Source organism: Cololabis saira, chromosome 10, assembly GCF_033807715.1.
Source record: "Cololabis saira isolate AMF1-May2022 chromosome 10, fColSai1.1, whole genome shotgun sequence".
NCBI lineage: Eukaryota > Metazoa > Chordata > Actinopteri > Beloniformes > Belonidae > Cololabis > Cololabis saira.
Window position 1 is genome coordinate 19,221,726 of NC_084596.1, and position 26,653 is coordinate 19,248,378.

Genomic DNA, 26,653 nt, shown 5'->3' on the forward strand with positions numbered 1-26,653 from the left:
CCCGAGATCTTGATGATCTGAAACCAGGAGGGTAGGTGAAGGGACACTCCAATGACTTCGGTGCATTTAGTAACTAAACAGCCGTGACCTTAGCTGAGTCAAGCCTGTGTTATTATTTTATCTCACAATGTCGAAAAATAGACAGACTGCGAGCAGCTTTCCGCAGCTTTATGTGGTTTTTGCCCGTGTTTCACATGCGCTTCCACACAAACGTGAAAATCTCTTTCAGAGTCAAGCTTTTCCAAAACACATGAACAGCTTTTGAAGAAGACTTTTGAAGAGTGCCTTGAAGCTTTAAAAGCAAATATTCCTTTAAAAAGTTAGACATGGAGGAAACAAAGGCAGCAGTTTATTACATTTTTGTAGCCGAGTGTTGTTGCCGGGAATTGGCCCAGTTGGGACCTGTCGCCTAGGCGATGATGATGATGCATGCTAGTACTCGGCTGTAGCACCTTTGTCCCTCATAATCAGTCTAGGTGACATATATCATATGTGCAGAACCTGTCTTTCTCCCTGCAAATAAAATGGTGTGGTTGTTGACAGGTGGAGGTTCTGCCGGTGACAGGTGGTCTGTCACCGTCACTAGGGCTGGGCGATATGGACCAAAAGTCATATCTCGATATTTTCTAGCTGAATGGCGATACTCGATTATATCTATATATTTTTTCTGTGCCTTAATTGGGGTTTCCCCCAAAGCATTATAGCATAGCATCTCTGTTAGCATCTCTGTTAGCATCTCTGTTAGCTTCATTTTTTCTGAGGCAAACTCTTAAAAAAACAGTCAGTTTTAATACAAAGCCTCGTGCCAAATGTCACACAGGTACATTTATTAACAAAGGTCTGCACAATATCAAAATGTATAAAACAAATGAAATAAAAAATAAACTGCCTGCATATATAGAATAAAAATGCTTCTTGAATAAAATAAAACAAATATCCCTTTCCTGCATAACAATTAAATTAAAATACACTGTGCAATTAATACAATGTAGACAGTAACAGGCAGACTTTTCCACTGAGGTTGACAGTTGTGCAAATAACAAAACATGTGTGCAAATCTCAAATAAAACATTCAAGTCAATTTGTCACAAAATAAGCTATATCAAAATCATTAAAAAATTATTTTTTTTTAGATCGATATAAACGATATTGTCTCGTACCATATCGCGTTTGAAAATATATCGATATATATTAAAATCTCGATATATCGCCCAGCCCTAACCGCGACTCCAGCCCACTAGCGGCAAAAGTAGCAGCAAACAGACGTTATGTTTTTGCGCACAGGTGGCGCGGGTTGGATCAGCTGATTGGGCACAGGTGTGTCCAATCAATCTCTCTTCCCTGCCTGTGTCTTAAGTAGTGGGCTGATCCTGGACAGGAGGGGGACGACACGGAGCTGCCTGAGACCCGGACACGACGGCTGCCGTGTACGTGTACTTGTCTGGTGACCAATAAAGTCGACCATTTCTCCGCTAACCCACGTGTCCTTATTCCTGTCCGGTACCCCGGTAGCACGAGTTGGCTACAATATATATATATATATATATATAGTGTATGAAAGAGTCATTAATGATTGTCGAAGGACAATCATTAATAATTAATAAATTAATAAAGTAGATTATTTATCAAAATGAATGAATCAAAACGGGGCACCACCTGATGTAATCTGGAAAATGATAACTAAACAGCAGGATCAGTCTCAAGGTAAATTATTCTTCAGAATAATAGTGAAGGGAGGAGTTTGAACACAGGCCTCTGCAACCAGCAATTGTGACAAATATGTGTAAAATAAGCACAAACAAATTCTCTCATTCAAATTAATCAGAATGTATTTACACAAGTGTCAATTTTCCACAAAAAAAGCTTTTGACCTGAATGTAGCATTCCTTCATAAATACAAACACAATGTAGTCCCCAACTTTACACTTGTAAAGACTAACTTAAGATTCCTTGTGTTTTTAAGCAGCTCAATGTAAAACAATGAACAATATGCATCACAAACATTGTACATTGTAAAAGTGCATTGGTCAGTTAAATTTTCCATGTAATTATGTCTAACCTCATATGGAGGAAAATAAAAGGCTAATAAAAAATCCTCTTCTCCTAAGTAGGATCAAAACAGGGGGATACAAAAAAAATCACAAACAAATAAAGTGCACATGTAACAGCAGGGAGTTTAACTCAACCTATAAATGCAGTTGGGTTATATTAAGCTAATACTTTAGATTCTTTGGAACAGATCTTTCTTTGCTCATCTAATGTATTCAGGTCATTTCAAATCAACAGTACATGCAAATAACTTTTGAAACTTTTTGAAAGTGAAATTGCCGTTCAAAAGTCCCTTTTCATTCTCCATCTTTCAGTTCACCATACTTTTCCTCCAGCTACGGGTGCCATCGACGGCCTGAACTTATAGAATGCGCTTTTTAAATTTTTTTTTGTCCTGCACGTTAATCGCGCGTTAAAAAAATTGTCGGCATTAGGAGGACGTTAAGTTAACGCGTTAACTTCTACAGCCCTAATATATATATATATATATATATATATATATATATATATATATATATATATATATATATATATATATATATATATATATATATATATATATATATATATGCATATGTATATGCATATGTATATATATGTGTGTATGTGAAATGTGTGTGTATATGTATATAAGATATTGTATTCCATCAGTATTTCTTCAGACTTGGTTAGAATAAAATACTGTAAGAACCTTCAACAATGCCAGCAGCTGGTTCTGTGTTGAAATGAAGGTCAGTCCGGCTCTTTGGTTCAGACTAAAAAAAAACTCAACCAAACGAGGAACATTTGAACTGAGACTTTTGCTCCTCAGGAGAGGAAACCTGCTGCTTCAGGCAGCCTGCTTCCCCTGGTGTTACAAGGCAGGTAAATATTTTTATATCTGCAGTACAGCATATCCTGGCACGACGTTTCCTCCAGCATTCATGTCTCCCAGTGGATTCATCAAACCTCGGTGTTCCCCGACTTCTGCAGCCGTTCTAAACCTTATCTGGTGTCTACGAAGACACACACACACACTCACACAGCTTCTTATCCACCATATTCAGCCGTTTTCACTTTGACATCATACACACTGACATGGATGAGCGCAGAAGGAGCAGTGTGGGGAACTTGTATGTGGGGAAGGACCAAGAATAACTCCACAAGCAGTGTTTTGGTTTGTGATTTAGTTTACCAATACTTTTTATCACTACATACCTGCAAAATGAATACCCTTCTTTCTTGGTGAAACAAGCAGGAAATAACGAAAATAACCTAGAAACACCCTCTAATTAGCAGTCTTATGAGTAAGGAAGGGCAGGTTAGGAGCAGGGTGGTACCAGGGATGATTGGCCATCCTTCCTGACTACCCCGCTGGGCCGGCCCACACTCACTTTACACCAGTTTCACTTGTGCATGATTGGCACTTGTTGTTAAAATGGACCACAAGATAAAAAAAAAAGACATTGTGCAAAAAAATTAGTGTGTTATCACTGTTTAAACATGTATAACCAGTATTAATGATCCTTTCACTGCTGCTGCATCTCCACTGGTTTTGTATCAACCGGTTTGATTGATCTGAGGTGGATGATGTGGGCGGTAAAGAGTGTTGATTAAAATCTCAGTGAAACTGCACGGTGGATGAGCACGGCAACGGGAAATTCACTCCTTAATAAGATCATTGAGCAAAAGTGAAGAAATGTTTTTAAGCTATGTTTTGACTTTCTTCAATGAAAGAGTTCAAATTAAAAGTAAAAACTTGTAATTTCACATACAGGCCCATTTTAGCGTGACCTGTTTCAGCTAAAAAGCGAGACACACTGAACTCTTACAGAGAAGATTCACAGAAACTGTCGTGTTTGCTCGTGTTGTTAATATCAACATGCAAATCTGAAAAATCTTTTACAGTTATGCATTAAAGAGTAAAGCAGACATAATAAGATAAGGGAAGAAGTGTGAGAGGAAACAAGGTTAAAACGTCAGGAAACAACGATTCGGTTTTAATGAATAACAACTTAGTTTAAAGCTGGAAAACATAAGATATTTTTCTTTCCTTGCAAGGTTTTTTGTGTTAATATCAGTGATGTTCATGCCTTTTTGTTATTTTTAAAAGCCTAAAAATGTTTAACGGATACAGACAGGCACATCATTTTATGTTTAATTTCATTCGTACATGGATAAACTCTTGTTTCTAAAGATGATAAACATAAATAAAAAAAATAACTAATACTGGAGGTTGAGAACACTTTTTTGTTCTTAATTTCCAAAAAGCAACGACACCCATTGAGTTTTTGTCTTGCATTTTTGTAGCTTAAACTCGGCTGCAATTCTACAACGCATGGCTTCGTTTTGGTTAAATAGCAGTTGTTTTGTAGAGATATTGTACGGGCCGATGTTTACATGCTTGAGCAGAGGTTTGAGTATCTCACAGTGGTCTTAATGTCGGGTCGGAGGCTTCCCCACCGGCATAAGAGATTTTAGCTCAGACACTTATTGAACAGAGACAACTGGAACACGACCTGAGAAACTGACAAATGAAGATGCCTTAAGAAGCTGTATGTGCCGTTCCACCCTTTGTGTGATGTTGAGGATTAGCACGGCAGCTAAATGCCCTTAAACGTCAAAGAAATTGTCTGCGTTGCTCTTTGATCCATTTTTTGAGCCAGTGAAGTCATCTAGCTTTGTCTTTTTTTCAAAATGAGGTTATGGAATCAGTTTGAAGCATCAGCCCTCTTGTTTCAAAAGAAACAAAAAGAAAGAAGCAAGAAAAAATGCTTTGGAAATGTCGCTGGAGTGCGACTGAGACAAAGACATTGTCAGTGGGCGGTAATTGAGGGAAACAACTATCGGTGCACGTAGGCTGCTTTTGACTTTCACTCACTTTTGAGAGATTCAAGTGCAGGCCATTGACCTCAATTAAAAGCATAAATGGAAAGAAAATTACACCCAAACTCGTAGTTTTCTCCCAGTAAAAAGTCCTCCTCAAAGGCTCAGAAGGTTTTTATTTGGCAGATTTTGAGTCTTTGGCTTTAAGGTAACCTGGCAGTGGTCTGTTTAAGGAATAAGTACGCCTATCTAATTATGATTTATTAGCAGACCTGTGTGCTGTACTGTAATGGAAATTAATTAAATATCAGTGATTTATGAATTACAACCACAGTTAAAAGGCATTTAAAAACTAGGTATGGCATCATTTTGTAACCTTTCTGCTCGGGGAATAAAGCTGCATAGCTTATTGTATCCGCACTGACATTGAGTGTAGATGTGGAGAAAATCGCTTTAGTTCCATTTCTGCACAACAGAAATGAGATGCAGTTGTTGTTCACATATAACCTTAAACCATCCTTAATGTCTAATTTGCTCATTCTTTTTGTTGTTAATTCTCATGTTTCGGCGATTCTTTTTGCGATTCCTTTCGCCTTCAGTCAGTCAGTGACTCTGATGAAGGTGAAAGGAATCACTAAAACATGTCAGGTATTTAAAAACCTATAAATTCTTGTCCGACAAAAAGAATTAGCAAATTAAATTGTAAAGCCATGGACAAAATTAACTTTATTAAATCATCCCGCAGTACAAAAACATGCATGCAAGGTTGATTGATGGTTCTAAATTGCCCGTAGGTGTGAGTGCGAGTGTGCATGGTTGTTTATATACGTGGTCCTGTGATGGATTAGCGACTTGTCCGGGGTGAACTCCTGCCTCTCACCTGTAATGAGCTGGGAGGGACTCCAGCAGACCCCCATGACCCTGTGCAGGATTAAAACGAACATGAAACATGGATGGATGGATGCACAGATCATATTAATGCACAACAGCAAGTGAAGAGGTATTGCCCATGCAAAGCATTTTGGGAACGTATGCAACTGTATCTGACTGCAAATTAGGGATGTAATGATTAGCCAATATATTCCTTGTAAAAAAATTCTATTGACATGTTTAAAATGACATTGATGTAACAGACAAACAGGTGTTTACCTCTCAGAAACCAGTCAGAGGGATGTTCGTATGTTGTAATGCACTACAGGAAGTACAGGGGGCAGTATAAGATGTGTGTAGTTTTTTAAAGAAGAAAGACAACATAGATAGCGATGGAGAGGGAGTTAAGCATAGACCATCGGTTTTTGAAGCCTGTTTTTCTTCGTACGATGTGCTCAGTCGATGTAACACATCCACCTTGTTTCAATCAAACTTAGCTTTGCTCCCAGCTCCTTCAGCCGCATCCCGCTGATATATATGCAGAGGTGCCGTTAAAAGTTTCCAGTAGGAAATAACATTAAACATGTCGACTTGATGGCAAAATCAAAAATGAGCGTTGCGTTTCACGACTGGTTGCTTTACGAAGTGCGGTTGAGTGACGATTACGTACGAGGAAGTAATGACAGCTACCCATTGGCTGAGCCAACTGTCAATCAATCATAGAAGAAATACATTCATTGCTTGATATAAACTCCCTTTGACATGGTACAAAAACATTCACCCCCCTCAGAGTTGTCATGGGTGTGAAATCAAACGATTGAGACCAAGATGGTTCTTTAAACCAGGCTGTAAATATGTTTATTTCTGCTCTAGAGAAAGATGGTTGGCGCTTGGAATCAGTAAGCAGCAACTCTGCGGCAGAACAGGGAATGTGGTGTCTGTTCGCCCCGGTGGACACACTGGACATGCAGGCTTAATGTTCGTCCCTGAAAACCTAAACCGACAGAGAAATGAACTGGCAAAGAAGCCTGGACTTTATCCAGCTCATTTGGAACAGAGGAATTATGGAATGTTTTGTGAAACGTCTACAGCATGCCGTGACATTCCTTTACATCAGCAGTGCAAACACGACCAAAGAAAAATGACTTTAAAGGTGTTTTGTCCTCGAAGATGCTCTCACGGCCCACAGCTTGGATGTTGCTGGATGTAAATCATGCTGAGTCGTCAGCAAGACTAGGAAAGGGCCATCAAAATGAATCCATTTGTCATTTAATTGCAACGCTCCAACTTTGTTGCAAGTGATATTTTACTTATCCGTGTGGCTGTGAAGCTCCCCGTGAGAAGGCACTCGTCTGGCAATCTTCACCGGGGAAATGAAGTGCTTCCCATCCTGCTCACGCTGGCATCATAACACTGAAGCCCCCCAGGGGTCCCAGAAAAAAAATAATAAAGCAGCAAAGTATACTACCTTGATCCCGGCCAATCCAACCCATTATTAGATAGACTAAAACAGCGGGGCTAATCCAGTCATTACTTACAATTACAAATCCTGAGCAGAAGCACTTGCACGAGCAGTACAATAGTCACAACCTGGCAAACGCACGTCCCTTGCTGTTGCTGTTGCTCATTGACATTAGACATCTCCACCAGGATCAGCACCGTCTAATCCTCTCAGGCCTATCTGGCCTTACACATAGACTTAAACCCACTTGAGCACTCATTAGGATATCTTTACCTCACACCCTTTTCTGCTGGGACCCCTGAACGTGTTGCTAGCAGACCCACCCTCGCCCTGTCAGAGTTGTGACTGTTTACTGGCGGCATGATTCACTTACATTCACTTGTTAACACTTTACGGGCCTTCAGTATCTTCCATCTTCATAAATAAATGTATATAGCTACTTGCTCTGTAACAAATGCAATTTGTGCTCCCAAATGTCCACTATCAGAACACTCTGGAAAGTTATTTTATTTTATTTTTTATCACTTCCTATTGATTTTTGCCCTTCCAAGCACTAACACACACACACACACACACACACACACACACACACACACACACACACACACACACACACACACACACACACATATATATAATGTATTATATATATATATATATATATATATATATATATATATATATATATATATATATATATATATATATATATATATAATGTACTCTGATCAACAGTAGCAGATTGTAATGTCATGGAGGTCTTGATGAATCCTCCGTTCAACTCCCAGTGAGCTCGTCTCCCTCCATTCCTGCACAATCGACCCAAACTGGTTGCTTCTCTGTAGCCTTTCCTCTCCGTTGTTGGGCAGAGCAGAATTTAAGCGTTACAGTTTTGCTGTGAGCTTCCCAGGAGCTTCACTCGTGAGGAGGGAAACGGTGATGATGGTCCAGCACCCAGAGGAGCTGCACGGTTTCCTGCCCTCTGTTTAATGCAGTGAAAACATTTGTTTGAGCTTAAGGAGAACTCTTTTTTTTTTAATTAAATCTGGAGTGATTCATTCTTCCCAAATAAAAATATGCAAATAGTTTCTTGAGAATTACAGCATTTCTGCTAGTCTTCCATTATATATTTAACAGAAAATCAATACACTTGGACCCCCCCCCCTCCCCTCAGTATCAAGCAGCCCCCCCTGCACAAAGAGGGAAATGTTTCTTGTAAAACAAAAAGCTCAGACACACCATAAAACTTAAAAGGACACAAGTTAGGATTCAAATGTGAGGTCTTCCCTTGTAGTCTTTGCCACAGATGCACAAGGGTGATGTGAAATTAATAAGAGAAAACTGCTGCGGAGGTGGTGGGCATGGCAGCATCGGATGCTGTCTCCTGCTCTGAGAGAATTATTAAAGTCTTGGTTGCCAAGCAGAGACGAGGAGATCAGTGGAAATGTTGCACTGTTCAGCTCTGTGCATGTCAGGAGGGAGAGCCGGGAAATATGTAATTTTTTGGCTCTCGCCATTTAGCACCATCTGCCCTGTCATTTGGGTGTTTGTGTTTGCTTTTTCTGTTTTTTTTTTCCCCCTGTAAACTTGACAGCGGACAAATGGTGCGATTGTGAAACAAGTTGGGGTGATAGATGCTGTCCACATGCAGAGCATCAGTAAACACGGCAGCCTGGATCGTGCAGGGGTCTGCAGGGGGAAGCATGTCAGAAAAACAAAACCCTGCATCTCATTGTTCACAGTTTTTAGACATTCGGAGTCTTTATCCATTTTGTTTATTGTTCTTAAATGTATGACAACGTTTAGCAATGACATTAATGTGTTACAAGTAGTGATGGGAGATATTTTACCGTTCACGATAAACCGTCAAAAAAATTCCCCACGATAAGAATTTGTCATCTCGCGGTAAAAACGATAAATTCCCGTTGATGACGTTTTTGTCTAAAGCTGGGAAGGAAGGAAGGAAGGAAGGAAGGAAGGAAGGAAGGAAGGAAGGAAGGAAGGAAGGAAGGAAGGAAGGAAGGAAGGAAGGAAGGAAGGAAGGAAGGAAGGAAGGAAGGAAGGAAGGAAGGAAGGAAGGAAGGAAGGAAGGAAGGAAGGAAGGAAGGAAGGAAGGAAGGAAGGAAGGAAGGAAGGAAGGAAGGAAGGAAGGAAATGAGCCTGAAAGAAAGAAAGAAAAAAAGAATGAAATGAGTCTGAAAAAAAAAATGAAATGAGCCTGAAAAAAAAGAATGAAAGAAAGAAATGAGGCAGAAAGAAAGAAAGAAGGAAAGAAAGAAATGAGGCAAAAAGAAAGAAAGAAAGAAATGAGGCAGAAAGAAAGAAAGAAAGAAATGAGGTAAAAAGGAAGAAAGAAAGAAAGAAATGAGGTAAAAAGGAAGAAAGAAAGAAAGAAAGAAAGAAAGAAAGAAAGAAAGAAAGAAAGAAAGAAAGAAAGAAAGAAAGAAAGAAAGAAAGAAAGAAAGAAAGAAAGAAAGAAAGAAAGAAAGAAAGAAAGAAAGAAAGAAAGAAGGATAAATTCCCATTGATGACGTTTTTGTGTAACAAACATGGCGGATCTGAGAGCGAGATAGATTTATAGTTAAAAAGATGGAGTTGAATTGGTATGTTTTTTATCGTCATTTTTACCGCCCATCCCTAGTTACAAGTAACTCTCAGTCCTGATAGGATTTCTCTCTGCATCTTAAAATCGTAATCTGAATGATTTCAGTTATCCTCATGTCAGTCAAAAGGAAACCTGTTCGATCTCAGCAGCTCCTTAAGGCATTTGTCAACAACGCGCATTTTTACTGCCTGGTAATCGTCAGTGATTCTGTTAAGTGGAAAACGCAAATGGAGACACATCTAAAAAAAATAAAGGAAGGAAAAAAAAAACTAGTGAACTTGACACTGAACAACGTAAATTCAATACTTAGAAACGAAATATGAAATCCGAGGGAAGTGATTAATATAAAAAAAATAAAGAATACATCAGAGTTAATGAAAAGCCAAAAGACAAGGTGAAATGCTGAAACAGCTCAACAAAACCAACAGACAACGGCAATAACTGACATTTTTATTGGTTTGTTTGCTCTTGTTGGAACAGAAATGTTAAGTAGTGAGTCACTTCTTGGTCTCATCAGCAGTATTTTCTCTCAACACACCTGTTTTACAGCAGGCGATGAATTATTTATACAGCAGGTGTTCACACTAATTTTACCATCTGAAACTGGGCATCAGATGACCAGCCCCTCTTTTAAAATCTTAATTGGGGCTCTTCTAATTTTGCTTCACAGCCATCATTCCTTCAAAACAAGCTAAAATAAATGAAAAAGTTAGCATTTTCAACAATGACGAGTCCAGAAACCCAGACATACAGCCGGAGGCACAGCAGCGATCACATGCCGATGTCTGTCGGGGACGACTGTGACAGCAATCCAGCTAAATCTGGAGAGGGTTTGTGGCATCTTCTCAACCAAATACCCATTTCTCCCAAGACATTATTGAAAAAATAAGAGTTTGCATGAAGCAGAAGCTGATCTCTCCCTTCTTTGCCTGCCATCACAGGCCTTTAGACGACATAGAAAGACTCCACTTTACACAAAACATGACCTCAGATCTCTAAAGTAAGAGTTCATCAGCTTTAGATGAGTCTGAAACCATGGAAAAGCATATGTCCTCTTAAGTTCATATTAATTATAGAATCTAATCAGTTTTTCTCGAGTAATATCCCAGTTCAGATCTCTGAGTTTCAGGAGGTCTATGTAGCGATTTTAATGTTTAACAGGAGCATTTTCTAAAGGACACTGATACTTGGCGTCCACTTCACTTGTGGCTTCAAGAGGCTCAACCGACCAACGCACTAAACTTCCAGTGTGGCACCAGCCATGAAACCGGCTCATGTAGAATTTAAAGTTACTTTTTACTAACAGAAAATAACAGGGAGCAATCAAAGTTCTTATAGGAGAAGGTGTCTCATTGGCTGGCTGATACGGTTGCACCTTTTTGTGTTACCTGGCTTAGATATAACATTAATATCGCATCAGGGAAGGATTCTGCAGACCTTTCCTCTGATGTACAGAAACCAGCGTCTGATCTGTCGGCGGAGCAGTTTAGAGTTGAGTTACGGTTCACGTGGCGAACGTACATGAACCCTGGCGGAGAGAAGCTGCACTTATTCGCAAAAGAAGGATATTCTTGCAGTTTTTTGCTTAAGTTTGTTTGTAGATTACAGCGTAACTGCTGTGAAACAAATGGAAAATATCTTACTCACTAGCTCGCTCTCGTGGCCTCGTTCTCCTTCAGCAAAAAAATGCAATCCTGGTTCAATTTCAGGCTTTCATGAATATTAGGAGAAGCCATGACCGCCAGCTTTCATGCATTCAGAGCCACGCTCACGGCTGCAAGTCACTTCTCATGCTTGTGAAAAACACGTTTTAACTGATATCATCTTGCTGCAAAGACTGGAGATGGAGCACAAAGATACAGAAGACAGAGCAGCACCGCGGCAGTGAGACAGTCAGGATGAGGAATGTACACATCACAATGAGCTGCGTTATATCCTCTCTATTCCTACACTGTGAAAATGCAGCAACTAATGCGGAAAAACGTAGCAGTGATGGGTTTGTCTTTAATCAGCAGAAGTCTGCAGACTGTGACCTCTACGACATCAACATGCACTATTTTATGCTCCGTTTACGTCTTTTGTGTTAACTGAGTTTACTGAAATGTTACTTGGGCGGAACTGAAAGATATAAAGGACGAGGTTCAATGAAGGTTTTAGAAGTAACGGAGGACTTTCTGACGTTTGAAGTGGTGGGTGAACACCTGTGGGGACCTGATGGGCATCTGGTACCGTTCATTTGACATCAGACCACCTGATAATACCACCACTGAAGAGTTTCTGGGAGTTCTGAGTAGTGATGTCCTGAAGTAACAATAAAACCTAAGCACAAGTTTGCAGGAAGGTTTCAAATTCTGTTGAATGACTTCATATCACAAGCCTGCAAGTAGGAAATCAGGGGGTAAATGTCTTCTATCGACTATCCCTGCAACAAACTGCTGATACTAACGACATAGACGTTATACGAGAGTCAGGCATATAGTCGTCTTTCTTTGCAAATGCATGCCCCAAAATTTAACTTTAAAAAAAACTGTGAACATGTAAAATAAAACAACAAAACGTTATTTCCATGAGACTGAGCAGAGGGTGGGTGACTATTGGCGCTTTTACACTAGTACCTACTCAGCCCGACTCGACTCGCCTCGCCACGGTTTTGCGCTTTTCCACTAGGGGTCTAACGTGCCGAGTAGATACTTTTTCTGTAATTATTCTGCCGAGGTTCTAAGTGGCTGAGTCGGCTGTATCTGACGTCATCACACTACAGGCCACCGATTGGTCGGGGTTGGGAGTCAGACGTCTGAGTCAGGAGGCGGAAATCAGCGAAAGAACGACTCTGACGGCGGCTTCTAGTTCATTTTATTCGACAGGCAAAGGCAGCACAAAAGTCTGTTTGGTGATCCAACTCTGAGGTGCAGATGTTCATAAACCTGGTGGCTGAGGAGAGAATTAAAAAGGGATCTAGACGGGCGATAAGGAACGACCAGATCCACCAGGAGCTCTGTCACTTCATAGCTGCTCGCGGCTCCAGCTGACTTTTCAGCAGCGCCGAGACAAACTTAAAAAAAATTATAAAGTGTCGCCGCTTGAAGCTTCTTTCACTCTAATTTTTTAACTTGATATCGAACACAAGTCAAAGACCCAGTAGCACATATATCATCTCCTCCATGTTCTACATCTTTAGTGTCGTTGTCTTTGTTTAGATCACACAATCAAATACGTCACAGTAGCTTCGCTCCAACCCGCCTACTTCTCATCTGGGTATTGAAAAGAAACAAGGGCAAGTCGAGTCGAGACGAGTCGGGCTGAGTAAGTACTAGTGTAAAAGCGCCATATGTGACTGAAATCCAGAAATAATGGACCTGCACATCACTCGAACCACTACTCAGTTGAAAGTCCCCAGAGACTTGATCACGCCCAACGCTAGGTTTAGACGAATGTTGCGGCGTAATGAGTGCAAGGGTTCTGTTTGTGGTGGATCTCGTATCTTTCCAAAGTAGGGCCTTCAAGGGGCCACACTCCTCACAGAGAAGACAAGTATTTGTCTAAAATCTTTACATCTCTAGTGTGTGTATACGTACATTTCATCAGTCACACCTTGTTCAAACATTTCATCCACTTGTTTTTACTTTAGTGATAAAATACCTCTGAACATATCGAGAGCTCTTCCTCTCAGACCCGCACACATCCTGTAAGTGTCTCTGTCTTAATATTCAGATCAGTGATGAGTAGAAAAAGGCAAATGTACCGTCATCAACAGCAACATTTGTAGCTTCAATATTTTTCTGGGACTCTCCAGGGAAATAAAACTCATCCGTTGTGATATTTTCATTTTGTCATGATCTTACTGCTCGTAGCCTCCAAAAATGGAGCATAATGTGACTCTAATGACACGGCGCTCTCTGTTCGTATTTAGTAAGTCAGTGGAGGCTTCACTTTACAGAGTTTTTGGTGCATAATGTCAGAGCAGCGGCACACGGGGAATTCAGGGCCTCTCCCTACCTTCTTATCAGCTCTCCATGCTTTCAGTGTGCTCACATCGGCATCTGCTCTGGGAGATCTACAAGGCCATTAACTCGTGGGAAGGTGGGGGACAGAGGATCAGAACAGAGAAAAAAGAGGAGAAAGGGATAAACAGGCTGAGGGGGGCGGGGGTAGGAGTGGAAATGGTCAGAGAGAGAAATTGTTCATAGTGGGATAAAAACAGGAGCAGAGATTGAGTGTGAGCCGGAAATGGTGAAAAAAAAAAGAAAAAGTGTTACAGAGAGAGATAGACAATTTGAAAACTGCAGAGAATATTGAACCAGATACAAAGAGATACCCAAGGGAGTGAAAATCCAATATCTGCAGCCCCTAAAGGTCCGCAGCACAAATGACTAATCTCCCAGAAAGAGCAATGCATGTAACGAAACTGAACAGAGGAAGCTGCACACCAACCTTCCCTTTGGCATATAAGATAAATATAAAGCTGTGTAATGTCATCACCCTTGAGCGTACACTAAATACCCCATAGCTCAAGAAACGATTGGAAAAACGATCAAAAACACACCTGAAACCTCAATTATACTTCCACGAGCACAGTGCGGGTTCTCTGTGCCGTGTGTGTCGATTGCTCCTGTCCCGAACCGACCAGTTCCAGTGAATTATCACCTCAATGTCTGCACAAGAAGGTTAGACTGGTTTTTCTCTAAAATAAAGAAATGGTGTAAAAGTTCAGTACACTGAGAGTGAAGAAGTTCAAATTAGAGATGCATCGATTCTCTTAACTGATTTAATCAAGTTAATTTTGTCTCTGGATTCTTAGTTCTCTTTTTTAAGACAAATATAATGTAATTTTTGTCTGAAAAAAAGAATGAGCAAAGTAATTCTCTTAACTGATTTGAATTTGCACCATTGTGAAGGTGATGGAGTAGAAAATGAATAAATAAAACATACAATGTTTTATTACAATAAATGTCTACACTTTCTCCAGAGTTGCTCCAGGTTACAGAGGCCTCTCTCTCTCCTGAAACCTAAAAATAAAGCGCTGCAACTTCCTGGAAGACGTATTTGTACCACAGAATCCAGCTGACGGAGGATTCTAGCACCTACTGTACACTCCCCCACATGTTTGTTGAGAAAGGACTCGCTCTCAGCAGGTTGAAAGCTGTTCCCATTCACATATTTTTCTTTTGTCTCAGAGGAACAAATGTCTGAAAGCATGTGTGTTTGTGTGTGTGTGGAGACTGGGGTGGGGGGCGGGGGATGTTTGCATGTTAAACCGCAGCCACGTTGGCGGCAGTCTGCCACTGTGCTCTGCTAAATCCCGGTTTATCCATCCTCATCTCACCAAATCTAAACAGATGTGTTGTGATTCCACTTGTTTTTCAGCTGCAGTTTATTTACATCTGAAATGATCCGTCATAGGGCTGGGCGATATGGACCAAAAGTCATATCTCGATATTTTCTAGCTAAATGGCGATACTTGATATATATCTCGATATTTTTTTCTGTGCCTTAATTGGGGTTTCCCCCAAAGCATTATAGCATAGCATCTCTGTTAGCTTTTTTTTTCTGAGGCAAACCCTTAAAAAAACAGTCAGTTTTAATACAAAGCCTCGTGCCAAATGTCACACAGGTACATTTATTAACAGAGGTCTGCACAATATCAAAATGTATAAAACAAATGAAATAAAAATAAACTGCCTGCATAAATAGAATAAAAATGCTTCTTGAATAAAATAAAACAAATATCCCTTTCCTGCATAACAATTAAATTAAAATACACTGTGCAATTAATACAATGTAGACAGTAACAGGCAGACTTTTCCAGAGGTTGACAGTTGTGCAAATAACAAAACATTTGTGCAAATCTCAAATAAAACATTCAAATCAATTTGTCACAAAATAAGCTATATCAAAATCATAAAAAAAAAAATGTAAAATTTTTTTTTTTTTTTTTTTTTTTTAAATCGATATAAACGATATTGTCTTGTACCATATCGTGTTTGAAAATATATCGATATATATTAAAATCTCGATATATCGCCCAGCCCTAATCCGTCACATAGGAAACATGTTCCCTATAATAACCCCACAACTTCTACTGAAGCATATTTTTAACATTAGTTTTATTTAATCACATTTTTTTCTCCGATTTAGAAACGGTCTCACATTCAGAGCCAATCTGGTTGAAACCGGACAGCTATAGACGGCTGTCTCGCATTTCCTGATGGAACGGTGGAACGACTGGATCTAATCAATAAAGCAATTTTATTTCAATCTTACTGAAAGGAATAGAGACCAAAAGAACATTTGAAACACCAAATCTACAAACAACGATATCTACTGAAGTCTAAACTAATATGTAGATTAACTGGTTTGATTAATGCATCTAATGAATAGATAGTTTTTCAGGAAGGTACGAACCGCCGTTAATATTCATTAGACAGAAATTCATTAGTCAGAAAAAGGGATCTGCAATCAGATTCTTGTGAGTGATGGGAAGAGAAAAGGTTTGGCGGAGGACAGGAACAGCTCACGATCCAAAGGATCAAGCATGGTGGAGGGAGTGTGATGGTACGGGCTTGTGCGGCTGATAGTGAAACGACATCACTGGTGTTTATTGATGATGTGACTGCTGACAGAAGCAGTAATATAAACTCTGAGCTGTACTGAGCTACACTCTGATCACAGCTGATTATAACACCAAACAAACTGAGAAAGCAACTAAAGATGTTTTGGAAGGTGAAGAAGTGGAGTATTTTGTTTAATATTACTGGAGACAAACTAAAAATAGACCCATAAAAAACGAATATGACGGCGGCAGTGACGCAGCAAAGCATCTCCGTCGAGGACAAAAGATAATCTTTTGATGTTCATGGACTCCAGACTGCAGACAGGCATCGACTAAAGAGGCTTTCACCAGAATATTCAAAACACTGTTATAGTTGCAGTTATGTCACTTCGTCCAAACACCTTTGAGTCCCTGAAATTGGAAGTATTTTCCTTGAAAGTGGTAAATACCACATTTTTGTGAAACTTCTTTAACACACACACGCTCACACACACACACACACACTATTTATGAATGAATATGACAGTGCAACAACATTTAAGCAAAGCTCTTAAACCAAGTCAAGGCCTCATAACTGCAAGAAAATGAAAGAGTTATTGCAGGAGTTCAGTTTCCTCTCTCCCGTTGCTAAGAGACAGGAAACAGCAAAACAAAAAATGGATGTGGAGCAGCAGGTGAGGAGTCACGTCTCACATGTGGCATCCCTGCCACAGCTGGGTTAAAGTGCCTGAGATATGTGTAAAATGTTGTCTTAATATATTACATCAGTCAAACCAGAGATGACTTGCAGAGACGAGAAATGGAGCAAATGATGTGGCTCATGAGTCGTGGGAGATAAAGAAGGAAAAAACAATAAACCTTAAGTAGCAACTACCTCATCTCTTTGACCTTCAAACAAAAGTTCCTCTGAGCTTCTCGCCTTTTCTTCGGGCTCCGCATTTGCTCCCTCTTTAACGTAGCGCTGCATACAAATATATACGGAAAACTAATCTGAAAGAAAACAAATAGTCCTTCTCCTAATGCGGGTTGTGGAGGTCATCCGTGATGCTTTTTCATTCCTCTCTGAGCAGATGTAAAGTACTCCTCAGCAAGCCCACGCGGCTGCAGCCCTCATTTGTATGCTTACAATAAATTGCTCTGTTTATTTGGTCTGTGTGAAAGAAGAAATTCACCCAAAAAAACTCAAATCTGTTTTCACCCCAGCGGCTCTGCCGGGGATTTTGTCACCGCTTGTTCCCAGGGGCTCCTGAGCTTCTTCAGAGGCTCAGGACGACATGGTGTGTTGTTCCTCTTCCCAGAAACCGCCTACAGGCAAACAGCCCGTCTTTGAGCTTACTGTTGTACGAAGAAATCAATTAATAACCAAGTCTTCTGCATCAGCCGTCTCGTGTAGGTAGAAGGAAATCACATGTGGGTGAACAGGAGGGGAACGTCTGCCGCTGCCGTCGTCAGACCTCAGATCGATTTTAATGCAGTACATCTGGTGAGGGAATACTTCTCTGAAACAGCTTTATGCTTGTGAACAGGGGGCTGGACGCAATATGTGCAGCCACAGATATATGGGAACCTTTCTCAAGTGGCAAATTGTTCGAGCCAAAACAGCAGAGCGAAAAAGAGATTAAAGGAGAGATACGTGGCTGACATAAAAGCCACTAAGTTGTCGGTGAGGAAGGAGCTCGGTCTGATGAAATGCTCTCCCCAGGTGGTGTCACGAGCAGGTTTACAGAACAAGGATGTGTGGGAGGGGGCAGGTCGACTGTGTGAAGCACGAGCTGACCTGGCTTTAAGAAGCCGAGCTGCACCCATCCGTCTGCATAACGGCTGAACTAACGCTAATTAATTTACACGCCACTGACAAAGTGCTTTAGAGACGAGAGCAAGTCAGTGACGGCGCTGGAGATCGAATCTGATAAAGAAGGAGCATTAAAATCTCCGCGAGCCAAGATGAGAAAGTTGAAATGTTGGTGGAGTTTTTTTTTGTACTTGGAAATCAAAGATTTATATCGCTATTGATTCACCAGCTTTAAAATGACTGTTTAGCTGTAATTAAATGTCAGTCTGTATTAAATACAGGAGTTATAAAATATTATAGAGACTGACTGACTTTGTTCTAAAGCCATAAATCAGATATAGTCAAGAGGATACTGGGAATGCAATTAAAGGAAAGAGAAATCCTTCCATTTCCTTTCACTTTTTATTTCTCTTCAGACCTTTTGACCCCTTCTCACAACACCTAACACACATTCAGCATTGAGCTCATCAGGCAGTGGAGCATTCAGTTGGTAGTTTGACACTTTCTTCCTGGAAATGCATCGCTTTTGCAAAGTTTGGGGGTTTATTGTTGCATTTTTGATCTTCGTAATTCTCCAATCCTTCTCTGATGGGGACAGGTCAGGACTGCAGGCAGGGCGGTCTAGTACACATACCTCATTCTCTGTAATTTGTTACCGGTACATTAATGCTGCCATCAAAGAAATGTAAATTAGGACTTGGTACTGATACCAGTTTTGGCGGTCCTATTCATCTTCCGTCTGGAGCGCACAAAGTCAACTTCCTCCAAAGATTACCAGGAGTGTCCATCCCAGAGGCTTTAAAAACAGTGGACCAAGCACTGCTCACGGGACCTGTAGATTCCTGAAGAACCATTTTGAACCTTTTTTTTTTCACACTGAGGGCTGCTAGAAAAGGCCAGGAAAGCCAACAGGAACACGCCCACCACATGTCAATCAAAGTCACCTGTAGTGTTGTAGTGCTGCATTTAGATGACGCTGGGTAAGTAGAGACTGCTGATTACTTCGGTAACATCACCTGTCATTAGCACTAACAAGAAGGCCTGAAATGCAAAGATAGATGTATGCAAATAAATATAGATATATATAGATATAATGGTGCGCATGACAGAAAAGGGTGTTGACAGCCGGTCATTTTACTTTAAAATGTCATTTTTATGGCTCCTAAGAGAGCTGGAGCTTTAATAAATTACATTTTTAAACAAATGCAGCTGCTTTTTACCCATATTTAAATAGATGGTTGGAAAAACTGACAATTACTGAGAGGAAAATATTCCAGCGGTTCAGACTTTCAGATTTTACACCAAATCTGTAAATATGAAGAGACAAATAGTAGTGTGGTAGCTTTTTCCCGGGGGGCTTTTGGGCTGTAATTCTTATGCATAAACCATAGTCAAGAGGCAGTTATAAGGTAGTAGTTGAAAGTAGAAACATTTGGCTCAACTTGAACTTTACAAAATGAGAACTGGTGCTGGCGTAACCGCTAAATCAGCAGCCGTCCTGCTGCCTTCGTCTAATTCTGTTTACTTTTGTCTGTCGTGTATTGTAACTGTTTTCAGACTCGATAAGATTTCTTCTCTCCGTCAGGATCAACTTCTCACAATCGATCAGCGTTATATTAAGTTTAAGTGATTTTGACAGGTGTCAGATCATATTTGCGCAGCTTGCAGAGGCATCATAAAGCACGGCTCAATTGAACCAGTCGTCAATGCGGATTTTCTCACACACACGGACAGCGCTCCCTCTGTGAATGTCAAGTGCGAATTATTGAACAGAGTGGAAGGTAGATGAGTGTCTCACTGATCCTGGGCAGCTCGCCACTGTGACTTACCTTCTAGCGCTCTGCAGGTAAAGTACAACAAGCTCCAGATCAGTCAGACTTTGGGGGATTATGTACTTAGACCCTGCTCAGAGGGTCTGACTTGGTTTTCTAGTGTTGGCAGCACGACAGCAGCCTTGCATGTCAGTGCCAATCACTCCCACCTGGCTTTTCTCCTGTTTGGGTTTGGGAGTTAAAAAAAGAAGAATTTAACTCCGCTTTTCATGTGCATTTTTATTCCTCCTGCATTGTTTTGTGCTTGAATACAATTATTTTTATTTTTCAAGACAACAGTCTCAGTTAAAGCCAAGCACTGTCAAGCCACAGCTCATAACACATTTAGTTTGCTGCCTCAGAGTAAAAGGAGTTTTTCTGCTGCAACAAAACAAATTGTATTCTCTGTGTCCTCAGGCTCTGGATGTTATTTGTTGCTTGCCAAATCAGCTTCACACCAGTGCCTTATCTCTCTTTTAGGTTAGCCACACAATAACAGCACCCCTCTGCAGACGAGTCCCATTTTAATTGTCAGGTAAACACACTGCTTCCTGCAGACCCTGACTTCCATCAGTCGTTCTCTCTGGGTCCCCGGGTTAGATGTCTGCTTTGAAATGTTAGTTATCAGTTCAGCAGATCCCAGCCCACTTTATTTATTCCAGCAAGCCTTTTTGCTCCAGAAACAGCTCTTCACCAGGGACGCCATGTATGTGCACTCATGTTTGTGTGAGAACCTGTTTGTCTGCTGCTGGAGTGGCAAATGGCTAATGAATAATGCAGGGTAATAGTGATGTGTTGGCAGCTCTGACAGCTGAGAGCTGCTGAGCTGGGTATCACTGATAATGTCCCATTTTCCTTCTGTGCTCCTCCACTCCTTTATTATCATAAATTGCATTTTTCTTTGTAATTTCGCCCCCTCACAACTCAGTTTCTGCGTGTCCTTGTGTGTTTGTTAGACTCAAAAATCAAACCTGGAGTTTCAGATATTTTGAAAAATTCAACTGAAAGATATTTTGTCTTTGAACTCAGGAGTTCCTTGTACGCCAGCGCGATAACGGCGGTGTTACTCTCTCAATAGCTCTAAACCAAAAGAATGCTGCATGTCTTACTACGTCTTCGTCTGAAGGCCGATCGCTACTACTGAGGTTATGACTTTATTGTGAAAATAATGAGTCTATTTTATTATTATCAGTCAGATTGTACTACTTTGAGGGTTCCTTGTATTTTTATACTCAGCAAGACTATATTACAGGGAAATCTTCTTTCCAATCAAGGTTTCCCCAATTTTTCTTGTCATACTGTATGTATAATCTTTCCCTTGTTTTCTAAGAGATTTAATTGGTGCCAATTTTGGCGCTGAAGACGAACCGCCATCCACTTTTTGACCAACAATATAACCCTCAGGTGGAATATTACGCCCATGTGGGTGTGAAATGTCCTGCAGTTTTGTGACTGCTTTGCTTGCAGCACCTGGGTACTTGCAGTGTTCTGGGCAACAACATGAAATTAAAATACCATGTGTAAGGTTACAAGTCTGCCATCTGATTGAAACATTGGATCTTGGATGAAGGGATGCACGGCCACTGGCTTTTTCTTCGTACCTGGCTGAGAGACTTTTCTAGTGAAAATACCTATCGACAAATCCAGCATGTTCTATAAAAAGAAACAACACTGATGTAAAGATCAGAATACAGATGCATTTAAAGGTCAAAGGCAGCTACAGAGGCGTGTCTGCTAGCGGTTGGATCGGCCGAGGTGCAGCCCCTCAGCTGATATTGATATGACCTCATGAAACAGGATGAATCATTGATATCTGGCTTGTTTCTGAACAGATGTTCAGATGATGGGTCTAAGTTTGAAGTCTTTAACCTTATAGACATTTTTTACTCCCTTAGCAGTTAAGAGCTTTATATCAAAGCCAACACAAGGTCAGTTGCTTGCTGGAGAAAGTTCAGATCAGGCTGCATTGAAATTTGGGGTAATCTGTTCCTTTTATTTTTTATATGCATAATGTAATCGTCCTTCCAGTGCTGAGGTCGTCTAAAGATGCAGGGATCATATTTTTATGCAGATTAACCTCTGAAATACTGTTGGAGTCCACCACTACTCAATAAAATGATAGATGTATGTGGTATGTGCAAGTAAAAATACAGTATGTCTTCAACAATTCCAAGGTAAAAGCAAATCAAGTCACCTATACAACTCTATGTTTTTGCAAGAAACCAGTTTGTTCATTATTAGATCCCACATGCAGTCACCAGAAAACCATTCGCTTGTGTCTTTGCATTTGTAACTTTTACACTAAAAAAAAAAGCAACCCATTCAGTCCAAAATTGTTGTTTGCAAATTGCAAGACTCAGAGTGTATGGAGGTTATTCTTCAGGGGGAGTAATGCACTCCAGCATTTGGATCTATGTTTTTCATCTTGCTCCTTGGTAGATCTAATCAATTTCTCTTAGTAAGGTCCATTTTGCTGCTTTCTTCCTCCATTTCTCCCCTGCTTCATCCAATTGAACCATTTTGACCACATTTTTAGTCCACTGCTAACCAGGCAACAGCAGTGGTGGCTGCAGATAAAAGAGTGCTCCTCACAAGATGGGGGTCTCATCCCAACAAGCAACAATAATTTCATGTTTTCTATTGCTTTGATGCCTTGAGCTTGTCATTCTGCCATTTAGAGACATTAAAGCCAGAGGTGATGTGCAAGGGCTGAAACTATTTGGAAACCTATATATGTAATTTGGGTCGATGCACAGTGTAGCTCTAGTGAGCTTATTTTATCATTATTGGTGTGTAACATAATGTCGTAAGCTGATACCTAGTACAAAGTCACTTTGGCTAGTTTTTGCGGATAGTAGGAACAGGCGACGCTTCCTAAAAGTAAGCAAATATTCCTTTTAATGAAATTGAAACAGACATTTACAGACATTTCCTTTTTAATGCTGCTTCAAATTCACCTTCAACATCATGGAAGTAAATGTTTATGATTAACGAGTCTGCTTTGCCATGGCTTTTTATTTTTCTTCTTCAAATCAGATTGGCTGGTATTTTGTTGCACCATTGCACTTTGGTGAACAAACCTTGTTAGTTCCTTTTCTTTTGGTCTCCACTGGGTTGATACTGATGTGGCTTAATAAAGGCAATCACAGTATCTTGGTTGGTCACGACACACAGCAATCCCCCTCCGAGCACCTGACATAACCAGTTTTGGGGTCAGAGTAGCACCAGTGTTCTTCGCTCTGAACCAGTGCTCTCTTCACATTTGACAGCAGAAAAAAAGTGATTCTGAACCCCAACTGGAACCACTTTGGTGGGAAACACCCACTAGAAAACTATGATAATGCTGCTTGCAACACACACACTACTTATTAGGAATAAACTGGAGAAAAGGAGAAAAGACACGCACACCCACACACACATAATCAGATTAAAAAAGAGCTTTATTTATAGGAACTCTAGGAAGCAGATGTCAAGATTATTATTCACATTGTCTGAAGTGTAAAGAGTTCAGGGCACAAACCCCACAGCAGTCATTACTGAGCAGCATGTGGTCGGAGCGACTGGCAAGTTCAATCCACCAAAATATGTTTGTTTCTAAACAGATTTACTTTGAGCCTCCACCATTCAAAGGTATCTCTGACTGTGTGAAACCTGCAGTGAAGGAATGTTTCTCTCCTGTTTCAAATTGTTTGACTGCATTTAATGATCCATGTGTTTGCGTAATATTTGCAACACCTCTGGCACATATTGAAGCAAGTTCCCTCCAGCCAGAGAATACGCCCATGGATTCATGATGGTGTTTGAAATCCAGAACCAAAGCAAACACAATGTATAGAGAGTGTTTTTCTCACAATAACACAAATATAAACTGAAGGTATCATAATGCTGAAGATTTGAAGTCTTTCGTCATTTGTGATAGTTATACAAGTGTGTTGTGGGTATTTTCTGTATAGCTTTAAGGATTTATTTTCCAATAGTTTCAATGTAATTTTAAAACAAAAGTGTACATGTCTATAACAGAACATTGGTTGCAGCTAGAGTACAAATGTAGTATTATTCAATAAACTATATATAATGATATATTAGATAAAGCTGTGCTACATTGACTACGATTTGCTTAATGACAGTTCTGTTATTGAAGGTTTTCTGGAAGCTGTTTGGTTTGTTCAGTTTAACAGGTTTGTTGATTGTAGCATTTTGAAACTATTTACCTTTCAGATCCACACTACACATAAACCCCCTTAACACTCACCAGTCCAAATATGGGTTGACTGAAAATGCTGTTGCTGGATTTTAACCTGATGATAGGATGTTTGACGGCACATAATCTCAGGGATTCAAAATATGTAAATCATTTGCAGATAACAACTACAAAACAAAAAAGTAAAGCAGTGGTTTATTTTCTCCTCCATTCTATAAAAGGGCCACAAACCTTTTGAAACACTATGTGCTTAACATTGTTTTCACCTTGAAAGTCTGCTGAAGAAAATTCTTTCAAACTTTAGGTGGGGCTTTTAGGCACAGACGATAAAATTAAGTGTAATAAATACACAACTCTTGTGGTTTTGTGGTATATTTTGTCTCAGAAATCAAAGCAAAGTAGAAATGCACATTTGCAAAATAGAGTTCCTGTTTTCTTTCTTGTTTTAACAGAACTGAATGTTGATTCCTTGATTCTGAAGGAGTAAGTAAATAAATAAACAAAAAAAAGCAGAATGAATTTGTAATTTACATTCTAACCATTATGACATTTTGTAGTAATGAATGAGCAAAGTGCTGGGCAAGGATCAGCACCCTGGAAAGCCCAATGCTTGAGGGTGCTGTCCAGGGTGCTGATCCTGCCAGCAGGTCAGAGCTGTTGTTTAAGGGTGGAAATCTTTTAAATGAACAGTCTGTTGGGTTTTTTTTGGTGGTTATTTACTCTCTTAAAACTTTGGTATGCAATGAATAGATGAAACAGGTCATGGTTGCTTTAAAAAAATAGTTTTCTTTTTTTCTTTATCTGTCAAATTAAATTAAATTTAATGATGGATTCATATTCTCACCTGAAAGGTCTTAGCTTTGAAAGTGGAATATTTTAAAATCAACTTGTTCTTGTTCATTATACAGATTTAGTTTTTGAATCGGGGTTGTGGTGAACTGCATCACAACTATTTACTATTTTTTTGGACTATTTTATAGAACTATCTAAAAGTTTATCAAAAGCAAAAATGATCATTAGTTGCAGCTCAAATTCCCTTTTGTTTCATGTCTTAACTCTGAACGGCCATAACTCAACCACTACCCTGATACTGACGAAGAGATTATTCATGCTGTTATTGAGTTGTATGTTGGTGCTTGCATAATTCAAGAGGGCAATGCTGTTGTTTCTTGACCTTTAAAGCCTTTTTTATATTTACATACATAAAAATATATCAGTTTTACAGCCACAACTCCCACAGTACAGGACTGTCTCAGAAAATTTGAATATTGTGATAAAGTTCTTTATTTTCTGTAATGCAATTAAAAAAACAAAAAAATGTCATACATTCTGGATTCATTACAAATCAACTGAAATATTTCAAGCCTTTTATTATTTTAATATTGCTGATTATGGCTTACAGTTTAAGATTAAGATTCCCAGAATATTCAAATTTTTTTTTAATTTGAGTTTTCCTAAGCTGTAAGCCATGATCAGCAATATTAAAATAATAAAAGGCTTGCAATATTTAAGTTGATTTGTAATTAATCCAGAATGTATGACATTTTTGTTTTTTTAATTGCACTACAGAAAATCACAATATTCTAATTTTCCGAGACAGTCCTGTATATACATACATACATACATACATACATACATACATACATACATACATATGTGTATGTGTGTATATATATATATATATATATATATATATGTGTGTGTGTGTGCAGTACAGACCAAAAGTTTGGACACACTATATATATATATATATATATATATATATATATATATATATATATATATATATATATATATATATATAATGAAATTTGATGCAACTCATGTGAAGCATGACTTGGTGGTCAAACACCCGAGGCCTGTTTGCTGCTTTTCCTTCAATTTACATTTGTGCTGAGGATGAAATCTGAGGCTTCGAGCATTTGTTCCTAAAACTTCCATTCTCAAATGAGCTGCATAAGAAGCACACACGAGCAAAGAGCACAAGAGTCAAACAAACAGTATCAGTAAAATAGTGTATGTTTTAATGTAACGGAAAATTATTCGTAAGATTTGAATGCAAATGGATATTAAACTAAAATATATGTGTGTTTTTGGTTGCAGGATCCAATCTGGCTCCTATCTGAGCACCGGCTGGTTCACACTCATTCTCGCCATGGACATGTGCAAGGAGATCCATATCTACGGCATGATAAACGACACCTACTGCAAGTAAGAAAAGCAACTGCCAGTCAGCCTGTCTTCAACCACACCTCCAGAGCACCCCCCTATCCCGTTGGGTCTTAAACTTGCACTACCCCACTGCATTTCTGATGCCTTAGTCTGGATTTAATGGTTAAATTTCTTTTCAGAAATCTATTTTAAGCTCCGTCTTAAAATTCTACCAGACTGCAGTATCTCTGATGCAGCACCCAGTTTCCCCTTTGCTTCAAGTTTTCCCTGTACTGTATGTTGGCCTTTCTTCTTCCCTCTGACTCCTGGCTGAGTGATTCCTGTCAGGTTCCAAGT

The 26,653-nt window shown here is 39.6% G+C and overlaps 1 protein-coding gene across 2 annotated transcripts in view; it reads left to right on the top strand.

Annotated features, from left to right (window-relative positions):
- st6galnac3 (ST6 (alpha-N-acetyl-neuraminyl-2,3-beta-galactosyl-1,3)-N-acetylgalactosaminide alpha-2,6-sialyltransferase 3) overlaps positions 1-26,653 on the top strand; it is a 131,927-nt gene that overhangs the window by 95,787 nt on the left and 9,487 nt on the right. For both annotated transcript variants that reach the window (XM_061731939.1, XM_061731940.1), the window contains exon 4: positions 26,249-26,356. In XM_061731939.1, the coding sequence (XP_061587923.1) occupies positions 26,249-26,356 (108 nt within the window). The remainder of the gene's footprint in view (positions 1-26,248; positions 26,357-26,653) is intronic.